The sequence below is a fragment of the Vipera ursinii genome (genome assembly GCF_947247035.1).
Source record: "Vipera ursinii genome assembly, chromosome: 10".
NCBI classification, from domain to species: Eukaryota; Metazoa; Chordata; class Lepidosauria; order Squamata; family Viperidae; genus Vipera; species Vipera ursinii.
In genome coordinates this window covers 19,686,525-19,699,514 of record NC_139520.1, presented here as the reverse complement: position 1 = coordinate 19,699,514, position 12,990 = coordinate 19,686,525, and the positions used below count along the sequence as shown (strand labels likewise).

The window sequence follows — 12,990 nt, the reverse complement described above, 5'->3', positions numbered from 1 at the left end:
CATAGCTAGAGGATGGGACTGCTCTGAAGCTATTCATTCATTCAATCAATCAATCAATCAATCAATCAGACATTGCAAGTGGCAAGAGTTTGAAATTGAATTTCCTTGTAGGCTTTTCTTAAGGAAAACACTGTATTTGGTATCTGAATAAAGTTGCCTAATCTATGCAATAAATCTACGCAAGAAGTTTGCCCAATCTGCTTGAACAACAGAAGAAATGTCTTCATGATGGAAATTAATTTGACGGTTGGGAACCTTCTTACAACAGTGCAAGCTTTTCCCTTGCCCCAGAGACTTTGAAGCGCGTGGGAAAGTTTTTCCATTAGAAATCTGACTCAGGACTTCTCCACTGAACCAGGTTTGTCCAAGATTGTCCCACCAGCTTGATGGGTGGATAATCAGTTGGTGACCATGTCTGGGTGAACCTCCTTATCCAGCAGTTTTTCCTGTTATTTTCCCCCTTGACTAAAGAAACATAATCATTTCTTTTCTTTTGAACATTCCAAATATCTTCTTGATGTTGTTTTTTCCCTCTCTCTCTCTCTCTCTCTCTGTCTGCTCCCAGTAAAATGGCCTCTGAGCAAAAGTAGACATCTCCAGTCTTTGCTGCTGGCATTAGCAAGCATTGTCCTTTTTTTTTTTTTAAACCAGGAGCACGTTTAGCTTGTTGAAAATTAATCGTTGCATTTTTCGTTATTGTTAAATGGAAAAAAATAATAATTCACAAAATCAAGCTATCAAGAAAGTTCATCTGGGGGAGAAAAAAAGCATGAATTATTAAGGGCTTGAGTGGAAGATGAATCTTCGCCCGTAGAAATTTGGAATTAATAATCTGAATCAGCCTGCTAGCCAGTCAGTTAACAAACAAGGATGACCCAGAGTTCAATCACTGATTTCTCAGATATTCCCAACTATGTTTTACAACATATGGACTTTTCCTGTCAAATTCACAGTTATCATATGGATATCCAGTGTTGAAGCTGCGAAGAGAAGCAGGGAAAAAATTAGCTGAAAAACATGGTTGCTAATGCTTCTGGGATTTTACAATGAATACATTTAATTAGTTCATTTATTTTATACCAAGATCTAGCATTACCAGCCATGTTAGATACAGTTGAGCAGCAAATACATGAATTGATGGAACAGTCTTTACCTTTGTTGACTGAAATCTGGAGAAAGCAGAGAACTTCAGATTTTTGAAATACTAGAAAATACTTGTAGCTCGGGTTTTAGATCTGGGCAGCGGTTTGATCTCCAAGCTTGTTTCAATATAGTTTCTGAACGTTTTGTTAACAAACTAGGTAACACCAGGAGCAGGATTTTCTTGTCCTGTTCTCCTTAGCGTATAAATGTCTTGCGATCTTCAGATGTCTTTAGTTCTGGGCATTCACGTTTCTCAGAAAAAAAGGTACCCACAAATATTTGCAACGCAGATGTACAAGCCACCCTAAATTAAAGCCTTGCTGCATCCTCTAGGGCAGGGGTAGACAACCTTGGCTCTTTTATGACTCATGGACTTCAACTCCCAGAATTCCTGAGCCAGCCATGCTGGCTCAGGAATTCTGGGAGTTGAAGTCCATGAGTCATAAAAGAGTCAAGGTTGCCTACCCCTGCTCTAGGGCAAAGGAGCACAACTTTGTATGGGCAAAGTGGCCTGAACAGTGCTTCTGAGAATGGACCCTCAAGAGCCACAGTTGAAGCCAAGCCCAGAACTAAAAATCAGTTCCACTGTAATTTAATTTAAAAAAAAAAAGTTTCAGAGCAACGTTCTCCTTCTCTCCCAGTAAGCACTACAGTTGGATTGCTACCTCCAAGTACACAATCCAAACCAGGGTTGTGGAAGGTCTTACAATCTTCACATTGCACATATACATGGACATGGCCGAAAGCCAAACGGACCCTCTTTCCCCAGTTCTATCCCTCCAACCCACCAGAACTGGGAGGCAGGGAATGTTAAGAGACCCTTCTCTTTAGGAGGTGTGTCTAGTGGGACCAAGAAGAAGGGAAGCCTTCTCTATAATGGCTTCCTCCCTGTGGAACATCATCTCTGCAGAGATAAGATTGGTCTCTACTGTGCACTCTTTTCTCAAGGCCCTGAAGACATGGCTTTGCCAGTGGGCTCGAGGACACCAGAGTGGCATGGATCCCATCAAAGGGTTGATTGGAATGTTGTCCCAAGGAGATAAGGATTCATTGGGGTATTTTTATTGGGGTTTTATTTCTGCCAGGCCCCCCAGAGTCCTAGTGAGTGACTTGGGCAGTCAAAAACATTTTCTTAATGAGAAGGATCAATCAATAAAAGAGTGCATGGATATTTTGCCCCGGGTTTTACATGCTAAGGAACTGAGAAGACAAGAATACGTACCTTAAACTGTCTCACATTTCCTTGAGCTACTAGATGCTGCTCGTTGTGAGGGGTGACGCAGTACGCTATTTTCTAACAAAAAACAGAAAGGGGGGGGAAGGTGTTTTAAGGAAATTGAACCCGATACTTTCATGATGGAATGAATGCTATATAGGTCAAGGAATATCTGGGGATAGATGATGAAGATTCATAGGAAGAAACTTTCAAATTCCTTGAAAGCAAGGAAGGAGTTTCAGAAATAAGCTAAAGCATAACCTCAGGAAATATGTGATTTCCCCACCCCCCACCCCTTCCCCGCCCCCAAAATAATTTGCTCAGGAAACTTGCAGTCTCATGATGCAATCCAATTTTTTTTTCTTGGCCCAAATCTATTCTTACAAAGGAAGAGGACCTGTAGGCCTTCTCAGGCAAAAATTTACACCACTGTCTCGTACTTCCACCTTTCTGAAAAACAATGAATCCCTGTTTGGATCACATCAGAGTAAACCATTCAGGATAACTCAGAATTTGGAGCTGAGTATGAATGGCCTCTGCCATCAGAAATAGTAAGAGAAAAAACATCCTCTGTAAGTTTTAATCTGTTTTATAATAGGGTACGTGGGAATCTAAAAATCCCCAAAGGTTGATACCTTACTGAAAAGTAGAAATAAAACAAAAGAATGGATCTGTGATCACTTGAATTTAATGTCTTTCTAGAATTTAGAGTGCAAGGTTTTTCCAATGGCAGTGACAAGAAAATTATTGTGATCACCCATCTTAATTCTGGGCAATCTAGAACTGGTAATTGGGATGGGGGATGTGCAGAGCAATTGTGAGGTATATCAAGAGGAGGCAGGTTTTTACCACAGAATAAACATTTCTGCAAAAAATGGTTCTGCAGAAACAAAGCTGCAAACTGTTTTGCCGCTTCCTCCTTCTCCTTCCCCCGTTTCCCTTCCTCCTCTTCCTCCTCCTCCTGTATCTTTTTTTTTAAATCCCATTTATATCCCGCCCTTCTCCAAAGACTCAGGGCGGCTTACAATTTAAGCACAAACCAATGTGCTTAGCAATATCTTCTCCTCCTGCCCTCCTCCTTCCCTTCCTCTTCTTCTATCTCCTCCTCCTCCATCATCATCATCATCATCATCATCATCATCATCATCATCATCATTATCATCATCATCATCATCAAAACTAAGGGTTCCTGTAGGGTACCAGACTCTGGAGTAATGTCCAGTATTTTATCCCTGTAGCACCACTGAGAAGCAGCACGCCTCCAGAGACCACTTCCTTAATTTAATCTGAACCCCTGCAGTTGTGTTGATGCCAGGGAAAAGCCATTGGGAAATACAATTTTTGATTTTCTGCCTCATGTCTACTTTGTCCCTTAATAGATCTGGGGTGGCTTAGCTTCTAAATGTCCAGAAGACGAAATACAGAAGAGTTCCAAATCCTTTTCTTGAAATGCAAAATTACTTTTAACGCGGCTTCCAAAAGGTCAGCTATCTATGAAGCATTTGTGGAATTAAAGAAAGCAAACTCTTAGCTTAACGCTGGCAATTTTCATTTCACAAAGAACATTTCCATGACATTTCATAGCTCGACCACTCACTTGTTGAAAGGTCCCTGGTGTCCTTAGTAAATTTGTAGAGGATGTATGCAGGCACAAGGATCATGGAAGATGATGCAATGGCCCATCCAACAGAATTGGCCCAGGCAGGGAAGGTGTATTGGTCATTAGGTCAATGATTTGGAATTTATGATACTCACTAAGATTACAAACTATAAGGGGGGAAAAAGCAGGAGGAGGATGTAAACAAAAATTAACTTCATTTGAATCACAGGTGAGATGGAAAGAGATTCACATCAGATTCCTGTTGCATAAAAGAAAAAGAGTCAACATTTTTCTGTTTATCACTACTTTTTAGATGGTTGAGCTGGCAGATAGATGGTAGATAGATAGATAGATAGATAGATAGATAGATAGATAGATAGATAGATAGATGATAGATAGATAGATGATAGATAGATAGATAGATAGATAGATAGATAGATAGATAGATAGATAATAGATGATAGATAATAGATGATGATGATGATGGTAGAGAGAGTAGAGTAGATAGAGAGATAGAGAGATTATCATGAATAGATGATAGATGGGAAGAAGAAGAAGAAGAAGAAGAAGAAGAAGAAGAAGAAGAAGAAGAAGAAGAAGAAGAAGAAGAGGAGGAGGAGGAGGAGGAGGAGGAGGAGGAGGAGGAGGAGGAGGAGGAGGAGAGACAGTGGGGATAGAGAGTTGATAAATTAGAGAGTGAGGTGATAGTTACTAGATAGATAGATAGATGATAGATAGATAGATAGATAGATAGATAGATAGATAGATAGATAGATAGATAGATAGATAGATAGGATAGATAGATAGACAGACAGACAGACAGACAGACAGACAGACAGACAGACACAGACAGAGCAGCAATAGCTAAGCGGTGCCATTACAGACATTACAAACATATTTTATTTTAATCCTTAAATAAATAAATGAGTGAGTGAGTGACATACAGAGACACTTTCCTCCTATCCTTTTAGAATCTGTGTCTTATTCCCAAATTCAAGCACCATTTTTCTTTCAGAATTCTAGGAGATTCTTCAAGCCCGCTCAGCTTCTCTACTTTATCAAAGCCTTTGCATCTACTTAAAATCAAAACAAGTCACACCACTGGACGGGAGGGCAGCCCTTCCCATTTAATATTGAGTGCCAAGTCCAATTATGTTGGACAAAAAGGCCCAAAGTGTTTTGATCTGCCTGTAATGTTAGTTATTTGACCCATCACTCAAATATCAAGTTAAAGATGTTAACCGTGGAAGAAACGGTTTTAGTAGCAATGCTCTGTAGTTGTTTTTTTTTTTCTAATCTCCTTTCTAATGGAATAAAAACTGAAATTTACAACCAGGTTTCCCTGAAATAGGTGACTTTATTTTAATGATTTTTTTGTAGAAAGACGATGGATTAAGATTACTTTAATATGAAAAAAGGAGCTTAGCTGAACACTACTGTTTTGACTTGGGAGCCTCATGGACCTTCATGAGCAAAGGGTGAGGATGAAAACCTGATTCTACCTCTTTCCAATATTCCCATCCATCCGGAACATTCCCAAATGCACTGTTGCTACAAATATGATGCTGCAGCATCCTACCATTATGGGAAGAGACGGTTGACTTGGAACAATCCCATATATACTGATGAAATCAGCGTATATTTTGTGCGCGGTTTTTTCCCCAACATCTTTCCATGTGCACTGAAAATGGCATCTGATCAGGACGTTTGTATCATTTTAAAGATGTAAAGGCTATCAAAAAGATTCCTGTTAGGAATCCGAATATTCTCCAAGCATCCAAATTTCAATTCGTAGAACTTTCAGCAATGGCCATTCAAGCTGATGGACTATTTCATGGAGTTGAAGCCTGCAGACCTCTGGAGATCACCAGAATTAGATAACCGTCAGTTATCAATAGACATTAAAATGGAGATGTTTGGGAATTCAGATTCTCTACTAAATTCTATATTTCTGTGGATTTCCAAAGTGTAGTGTGCCTTTGGAGTTACTCCCATAAATCTAAATTTCTTTTATTGCTGTTCTCTTGGGATGAGAGAAAAATCGGAAAGGACTGCATTTTACGTTTTTAAACCAAGATTTGAATGATTTATCTGAATATTCCAGTGTAGTTTCCCAACAAAAAGTAACCTATATTATTCATGATAATATTATACAAATTTGCAGTCTATCCTAGGAATTTCTTTACAAGGGCTCTACGTTAGAGGCTATAACGTGGAAAAATGCATGTATCTGAAGGAATGTCCCTCAAGCAATGTTAGGGGATGACTTCAATTCCTCCAATTTGGCACATTTTTGAAGTCCTCCAGTTGTCGTGCCCATTTTGTGAGAAGAGAAGCCCAGCCCAACCGGAAGCATCGCAGATAAAAAGCCGAAGATAAATAAAGTACAGAAACATTTCCAAGAAACAAGAAAGCACCATACCAGTAAAAAAGCAGGGCTCACAAATTTCCAACACAATCGCCAGTAGATGCCCGGCTTAAAACCCAGCATTCGCTGGATGTCTTCGCTGAATCTGTCCACACCTGAAGATTGACCACAAGGGTTGAAGAAAAATTTAAAAAAAAAAAAACCACTTTCAGATGTTTTCAAAACATTCCAAGCCAAGTTGCCCCCAACATCTACAGGCTTAGGCATCTGTGCTTCCTGCACCTGGATTTCAGCTTCTTCGCTTCGCCGGCATCCTGCCGTAAAATGCAAGGGAGGGGGAGAAGGAATTTGGGGAAGTAAAGGTCGGGCATGGGAATGGGAGGACAAGCAGAGGAGGGGAGGGACATGCTGACAAGAACCAGGGGTGTCTAACCGGAATGAGCCAGCTGCCAAGGACATATGGCCTGGGAACAGAGTGCCAAACTACATTGTGAGGTGCCAAACCTCAAAGCAGTTCTCAAAAGATCCAAAAGGAAAACTCCTGGATACTGGTGAACTGGTCAAGGGGGGAAAGCCAGGGAAAGTGGGGAAAGAGTCACCTTTGCCTGGGAATACCCGGATCTAGCTCTACTTTGGCTGCAACCACTTATCTTTAGTAAAAGAACCTGAGACTTCAGCCAAATGGAGCCGAGGGTCTTTCTTTCCTAAATGTCTAAGCCCAGCCAGGTCGGTACAGGGCTGAGCCAGTGGAATTAAACTTCCCAGAAGTCCTCCTTGCTAACAACAGAGGAAGAAGGCTTAAGCTGTAGAGTCTGAAGTGTGTCTGGAGAGCCAAACAAGCTGTCAAGTGAGGGAAGGAGAAAACTGAAGCTAACTTTCCTAGCTGAGTCTCAGATGCCCTGCAATTACAGCCATTTACCCAACAAGATAGGAACAGCATAATTGAAGGTCTCATGAAAACCTCAGCTCCCAGTCTCCGAGGTTGCCAGTAACAGGCTTTTATCATTCACAACTTGGCAGGAACAGGAGTGATTAAGGAGCCATTTCCCCCAGGTTTGCCTTGCGGGCGGTTTTGTAAACCCTGCAAATCGCAAGTCATAATGAATACGGCCACTACAATCTAGGTTATCCAAGTGTGTTTATTTCAATTTGCAGAAGGCCTCAGGTGGCCTGAGTTATGGCTTATGTACACATCAGGAAAGTCATGTCTGCCTCTGGGTGGATTAATCTACCAATGCCTCTTTTATACCAGGGGTATACGTTTCGGTCCAGAGACTGTTGACATACAGAAGCCATTCTGAAGGCAAAAGATTATTGTCAGATGTTGAGTGGTCATTTCTCCCTAAAACTGAAATGAAGAAGACTATGCAGTGAAGAGAAGCCCTTCCTGGCAGTCCTTAACTTATGACTGGTTGCTTAGTGACTATTTGAAGTTATGTGAATATTTGTAGCTTAGGGTTGAAATGAGGAGTCTCTGAGCTTGGTGGCTTTCTTGCGGATGTTTCATTAATCAAACTAGGTAACGTCATCTGTGCTGAGGCTCTGATGAAGTTATCTAGTTTGGGTAATGAAAGCACCTGCCAAAAGCCACCAAGCTCAGAGAGCACCAAGCACCCTCAACTGCATCCATCCATGTGACCTTGGATGGATCCTCAACCATACCTCAGATGTATCTTCCTTCTGAGGGAGTCGTGGGGAAGCTTTCTCTGCAGGACAGTTTAAACCCAGCTTTGGGGCAGACTCACTGTTTGTCTGTAGTCGTCAAATAAAAGAGCTAAACTTGCTCTTCTCACCACTCACCATAAAACCAGGAGACGCCGATGGCTTCCACCAAAACAGCAAACAAGATGGAGGTCCCAGCAGCATAAGTGTCCAGCAGAGTCAGAATATAGATCCCCCCCTAAATGACAAGAAGGAAACAGCTTGTAAAAATAAATTGACTATAATTTCAAAAACAAAGTGGAATGCTCCAAGCTTGGGCCAGTTAGAAATTGCATTCCCCAGTTCCTGAAATGTATAAGCACCCATTATAACACTTAGGAGGCAAACAAGAGGTTAGTTCAAATTAAGACACACACACACACACACACAATTTTGCACCAACGTTTATCAAATGCACAAAGAGGAAGAAAGGCTTATTTATAGAATCATTCAATTTATCTGTTTAACACCGTCCTAAGGTGTTAAAACTTAAGGAAGCTATATACATAAAGCATCAGTGAGATAAAATCATTAAACTACAAGCAAATCAATTCCTACAAGGTAAGAACATTCAACATAAAATGCATGCTAGATAGGTAATAGATCGCCACACTGACAGGTGGAGAAGAAAGGAGAAAAACAGGTAGGAAAAGGCATCCGTATTCCCTACACATCTCAAAATGATAAAATGCACATTAGGAAGAAGAACATTGTAGAAAAAGTGAGCACCAGCAACTCAGACAAGCCTAAGGCTAACTTAGATGCTGTGCATCAAACCCATTTTAACTATTGATCAAGCCATTTGAACTGGACCTTGCATACTTAGCACACCTGTATGGGGGTCCCTGGTGCTCTCTAAGTTTTGTGGTTTCCTTGCAGATGTTTTATTACCCAATTAGGTATCATAATTAATGCTACTGGTAGAAGGGAAGAGGCAACCACAGATAATCTTAACCAGTTGAGTAATGAAACATCTGCAAGAAAATCACCAAGCTTATAGAGGACCATGGAGAAGGAAGGGAAAGAAGGCAGGAAGGCAGGAAGGCAGGAAGGAAGGAAGAAAGGAAGGAAGGAAGGGATATTACACATAACGTTGCCAGTTGGGTAATGAAACATCTGCAAGAAAATTACCAAGCTCAGAGAGGACCATGAAGAAGGAAGGAAGGAAGGAAGGAAGGAAGGAAGGAAGGAAGGAAGGAAGGAAGGAAGGAAGGAAGGAAGGAAGGAAGGAAGGAAGGAAGAAAGGAAGGAAGGGATATTACACATAATGTTGCCAGTTGGCTAATGAAACATCTGCAAGAAAACAATATTTGTTTTCAGAGAGCACCAAGGATCCCACAGTTCAACCCTGAGCTACAACTATTCTCTTCTATTGTTACTAACACACCTCCAGCTCCATTTCACTTCATTTGATTGGCAAAGGAATGCCTTCCAAACAGTGCACTTACATTTGATACGCACAAGAGAGAAAGGAGGAAAGTGCTAATGCAGACAAGAAGCGTGAAAAGCTTTCTGTTTCTCTTCAGGATCTCGAAATCATCCGCCAAGCCGGTAATGACGGCTTCCATGCCACCCATCTAAGTTTGGGAGAAAGAGAAGAGACACATCTCATCTAAAGTTGGCAACCTAAGAAAGGTTTGGCTGGAACAAACCAACATTCACCTACTGTGTCATTCAGTTTTAATGCTGGCTAGTCAGAGTACCAAGATGGCCTGTGGAATGTCTCTAAAGGGACTTCGTTAGGGTTGGTTAAAACAATAAAAACGGCAGCCTGAATACTGTGATAGAAGTTCTGGATATGTATATATAGTGCACATCCACACACACAAAAACAGAGTTTCAACTACACCATTTAGCTATATTCTGCAAATCCTCCCTCTCCTGTCTCTTTAATTCTAGAATTTAAAGAGTTCAGAACTGAAATATTTCCAGAAGGAAAAATAAAGAAAGAGCAATGAATAGCAGTAGCACTAGCACTTAGACTTATATACCGCTTCACTGTGCTTCACAGCCCTCTCAAAGCAGTTTACAGAGTCAGCCTATGTTCCCCCAACAATCTGGGTCCTCATTTTACTGAACTTGGAAGGGTGGAAAGCTGTGTCAACCGTGAGCCGGTCAGGATCGAACTGCTGGCAGTGGGCAGTGAGTTAGCCTGCAATACTGCATTCTAATCAGTGTGCCACCACACAGAATACTTACAGAGCTGTCTATGCCCAGGCTAAGCAGCATTATAAAAAACACAATTGCCCAAAAAGTTGATCCGTTGAGGGTTGAAATGGCTTCTGGATAAAGGATGAAAACCAGCCCAGCTCCTAAAAAAAACAAGAAAATTTGGGTTTCCTGATTTTGATAAACTTAAGATATTAAAACATGCATTTTTAAGCTCTATGCACTTTAATCAGTGTAAATGTACAAACTTAAGATATTAAAACATGCATTTTTAAGCTCTATGCACTTTAATCAGTGTAAATGTACATGACCATTCCACACCATCTTTTCTCCTTGCCTTGATCTGACCGAATAGCGCATAATATCCTTTGTTGTAATACTGGTGACTGGTCCATAGGTGTCACTATGCTCCACCCTTCCAAAAGGTCACTGCCCTGAAATCTCTCACTCTCTCTCTAAATCCAGTTTGGAATCGGATTTTGCTTTGTTTTCTTTTGCGTCTTTTTTTAAAAAAGAAAAAGAAAGAAAACATAGACTTAAGACCCACAAGCAAGATTCTCAGAAATTTAATTCAGAGGACAAGTATCTCTTCAACCTTTTCGGAGACGTCTAGTTCATCTCAGTAGGCACTCTTCTTATATCACAAAGAGAAAAGAAGAGATGAGCCATGGATAATGCAGGATATTGTATGGGAAACCATTCATTGAACAGACGGGGTTGTATGGAAGAAACCTCCTTACCTTCCGTAGCCACATCGTTAATGCTGACTTTGTATATATGAGCCATGTAGCCCAAGATAGAAAAAATGGCAAAACCAGAGATGAAGCTGGTGACACAGTTGATTGTACTAGTCATCAGTGCATCCCTAGGAGAAACAAACATTTGAGTTGGGGGGTGGGGGGAAGGGGACAATAAAGAAAAGGCATTTTTAATATTTTTAAATTAAAAAAAAGCTGGATTCAGTGACATTTTTGTAGACCCAGAAGCAAAACTGAAATAGATGAATCTGCTACACGTTTCTCCCTTTTTCCTCCCCACATTTACCTAGCATTTTAGGGACCAACCAGATTTTACGACATCATATGTGAACAGGAGTTTAATTCTGGATTAGTTTGCCAAGCAATATTCAAAACACGGGGCTAAAGAAAAAGCGAGAATTGTGAGTGAAGCGAGGAACAAGTAAGATCTGGGATGAAATATTGTTTTTGTTTTTATTTGATTTGATTTATTTGATTTTGTTTCACTTCATTTACTTTGATTTCAGATTGTAGTTTTGAATCCGAATTTAAAAAAAAACCCAGATCCATTAGAAAAAAGTACCTTGGTTTAACTAGACTCACCCTCCATTTGGAACAGACCTGATTAAACAACTAAAGACCCAATCTTTGCCCTTGTCTCGGAAGCAAACATTGTTTTCCAGGGTTAAAGAGAAATAAATATTTCCGAAAGAGAGCAAATTACTCTGTTTGGCAAGGAGAGAGAAACGCTAGCAAAATGCCAGAAGGCACACTGAACGATCACCAAACAAGTTAACACAACTGGGAAAACGGCCTTAAGGGAATGTCATCCTTCTTTTCATTTAGATCTCGGGTGAAGTTGCCTTTTCATTTGGTGGGTGTGTTTTAAAATGTTGCATGGTAAATTTGCTCCGATTGCAGGATAAAAGCAATTATGCCGGAAATGTTTCATTTCTCTCTCCTTTCCCCCCCTCCCACCCCCACCAGCGTGCATCCTAGTGATTGGCTACAATTAATGGCAATCTATAATTCCAAAGGCAGATGGCTGTCATTTGGATAAGCATGTGTGATTAGAAGTGTCACGACTATTGCATGATGCACATTGAAAGAGACCCAAGCAAATTCTAATGGAAAGCAAGCTATCAGGATGCTAAAATGAAAACATGGATTCAGTTCTGCATAACAAGTGCAGGAGCTGGTTTCTGGTTTCATAAACCCATGTTTGAATGAAGAGATGGCTCGCGTGCCCACCCACCCTAACCCTAACCCTAACACTTTTCCCCCATTTTTTTTAATGTGATGGAAAATAAATGGCTTATGATCCCTCTTCTTGGGGCGATCTTTGGGGCTCGACGTTTTGGTGGAACAGTGTTCTTCAAATCTCATAGTTATGGGGTGTGTGAAGGGGAATGTGTCTAATCAATCAGATAATAGTAGAACAGAGTTGGAAGGAACGCTTTCATCATTTCACCCCTTTGCTCTAACCATCGAATCTCCATTCAGTGGTTAGAGCATCTCCATTCAAGGTGGTATGGGTCATCATTTAATAACTGGAGGCATAGAACACAGAATAATAGGATTGGAGGTCTTCTAGTCCAGGCCCCTGCTGAGGCAAGAGTCCCTATACCATTCCAGACAAATGGCTGTCCAGTCTCTTCTTAAAAGCCTCCAGTGATGGAGCCCTCACAACTTTTGGAGGCAAGTCATTCCACAGATTAATTGTTCTCACTGTCAGGAACTTTTTCCTTAGTTTTAGGTTGGGTTCTCTCCTTGATTAGTTTCCATCCATGGTTTTGTATCCTTTCCATCCTCAAGTAGTCTACAGTCTTCCCATCTTCTTTTGCTTCCATGAAATCCCAATGCGTGGCATTGTGAGAAAGGTCCTCCCATGAGGCTTCTTTAGAACAGAAATGGTGAACAAGGATGATGATATTATCCATCAAATATTCCAGTATTTGAGGGGCTGCCACAAAGAAGAGGGGGTCAAATTATTCTCCAAAGCATCAGAGGGCAGGACAAGAAACAATGGTTGGAAACTGATCAAAGAGAGAAGCAA

General features: G+C 40.8%; 1 protein-coding gene across 1 annotated transcript in view; it reads right to left on the bottom strand.

The window, feature by feature from the left end:
• Window positions 1-956: 956 nt before the first annotated feature.
• SLC6A2 (solute carrier family 6 member 2) overlaps window positions 957-12,990 on the bottom strand; it is a gene marked incomplete at both ends in the record, with an annotated part of 37,356 nt that continues 25,322 nt past the window's right edge. Inside the window, 10 exon segments of the mRNA XM_083370236.1 lie at window positions 957-980; window positions 2,366-2,437; window positions 3,957-3,986; window positions 3,988-4,083; window positions 4,085-4,126; window positions 6,382-6,482; window positions 8,128-8,227; window positions 9,477-9,605; window positions 10,228-10,340; window positions 10,938-11,062. Of these exon segments, the coding sequence (XP_083226362.1) occupies window positions 957-980; window positions 2,366-2,437; window positions 3,957-3,986; window positions 3,988-4,083; window positions 4,085-4,126; window positions 6,382-6,482; window positions 8,128-8,227; window positions 9,477-9,605; window positions 10,228-10,340; window positions 10,938-11,062 (832 nt within the window).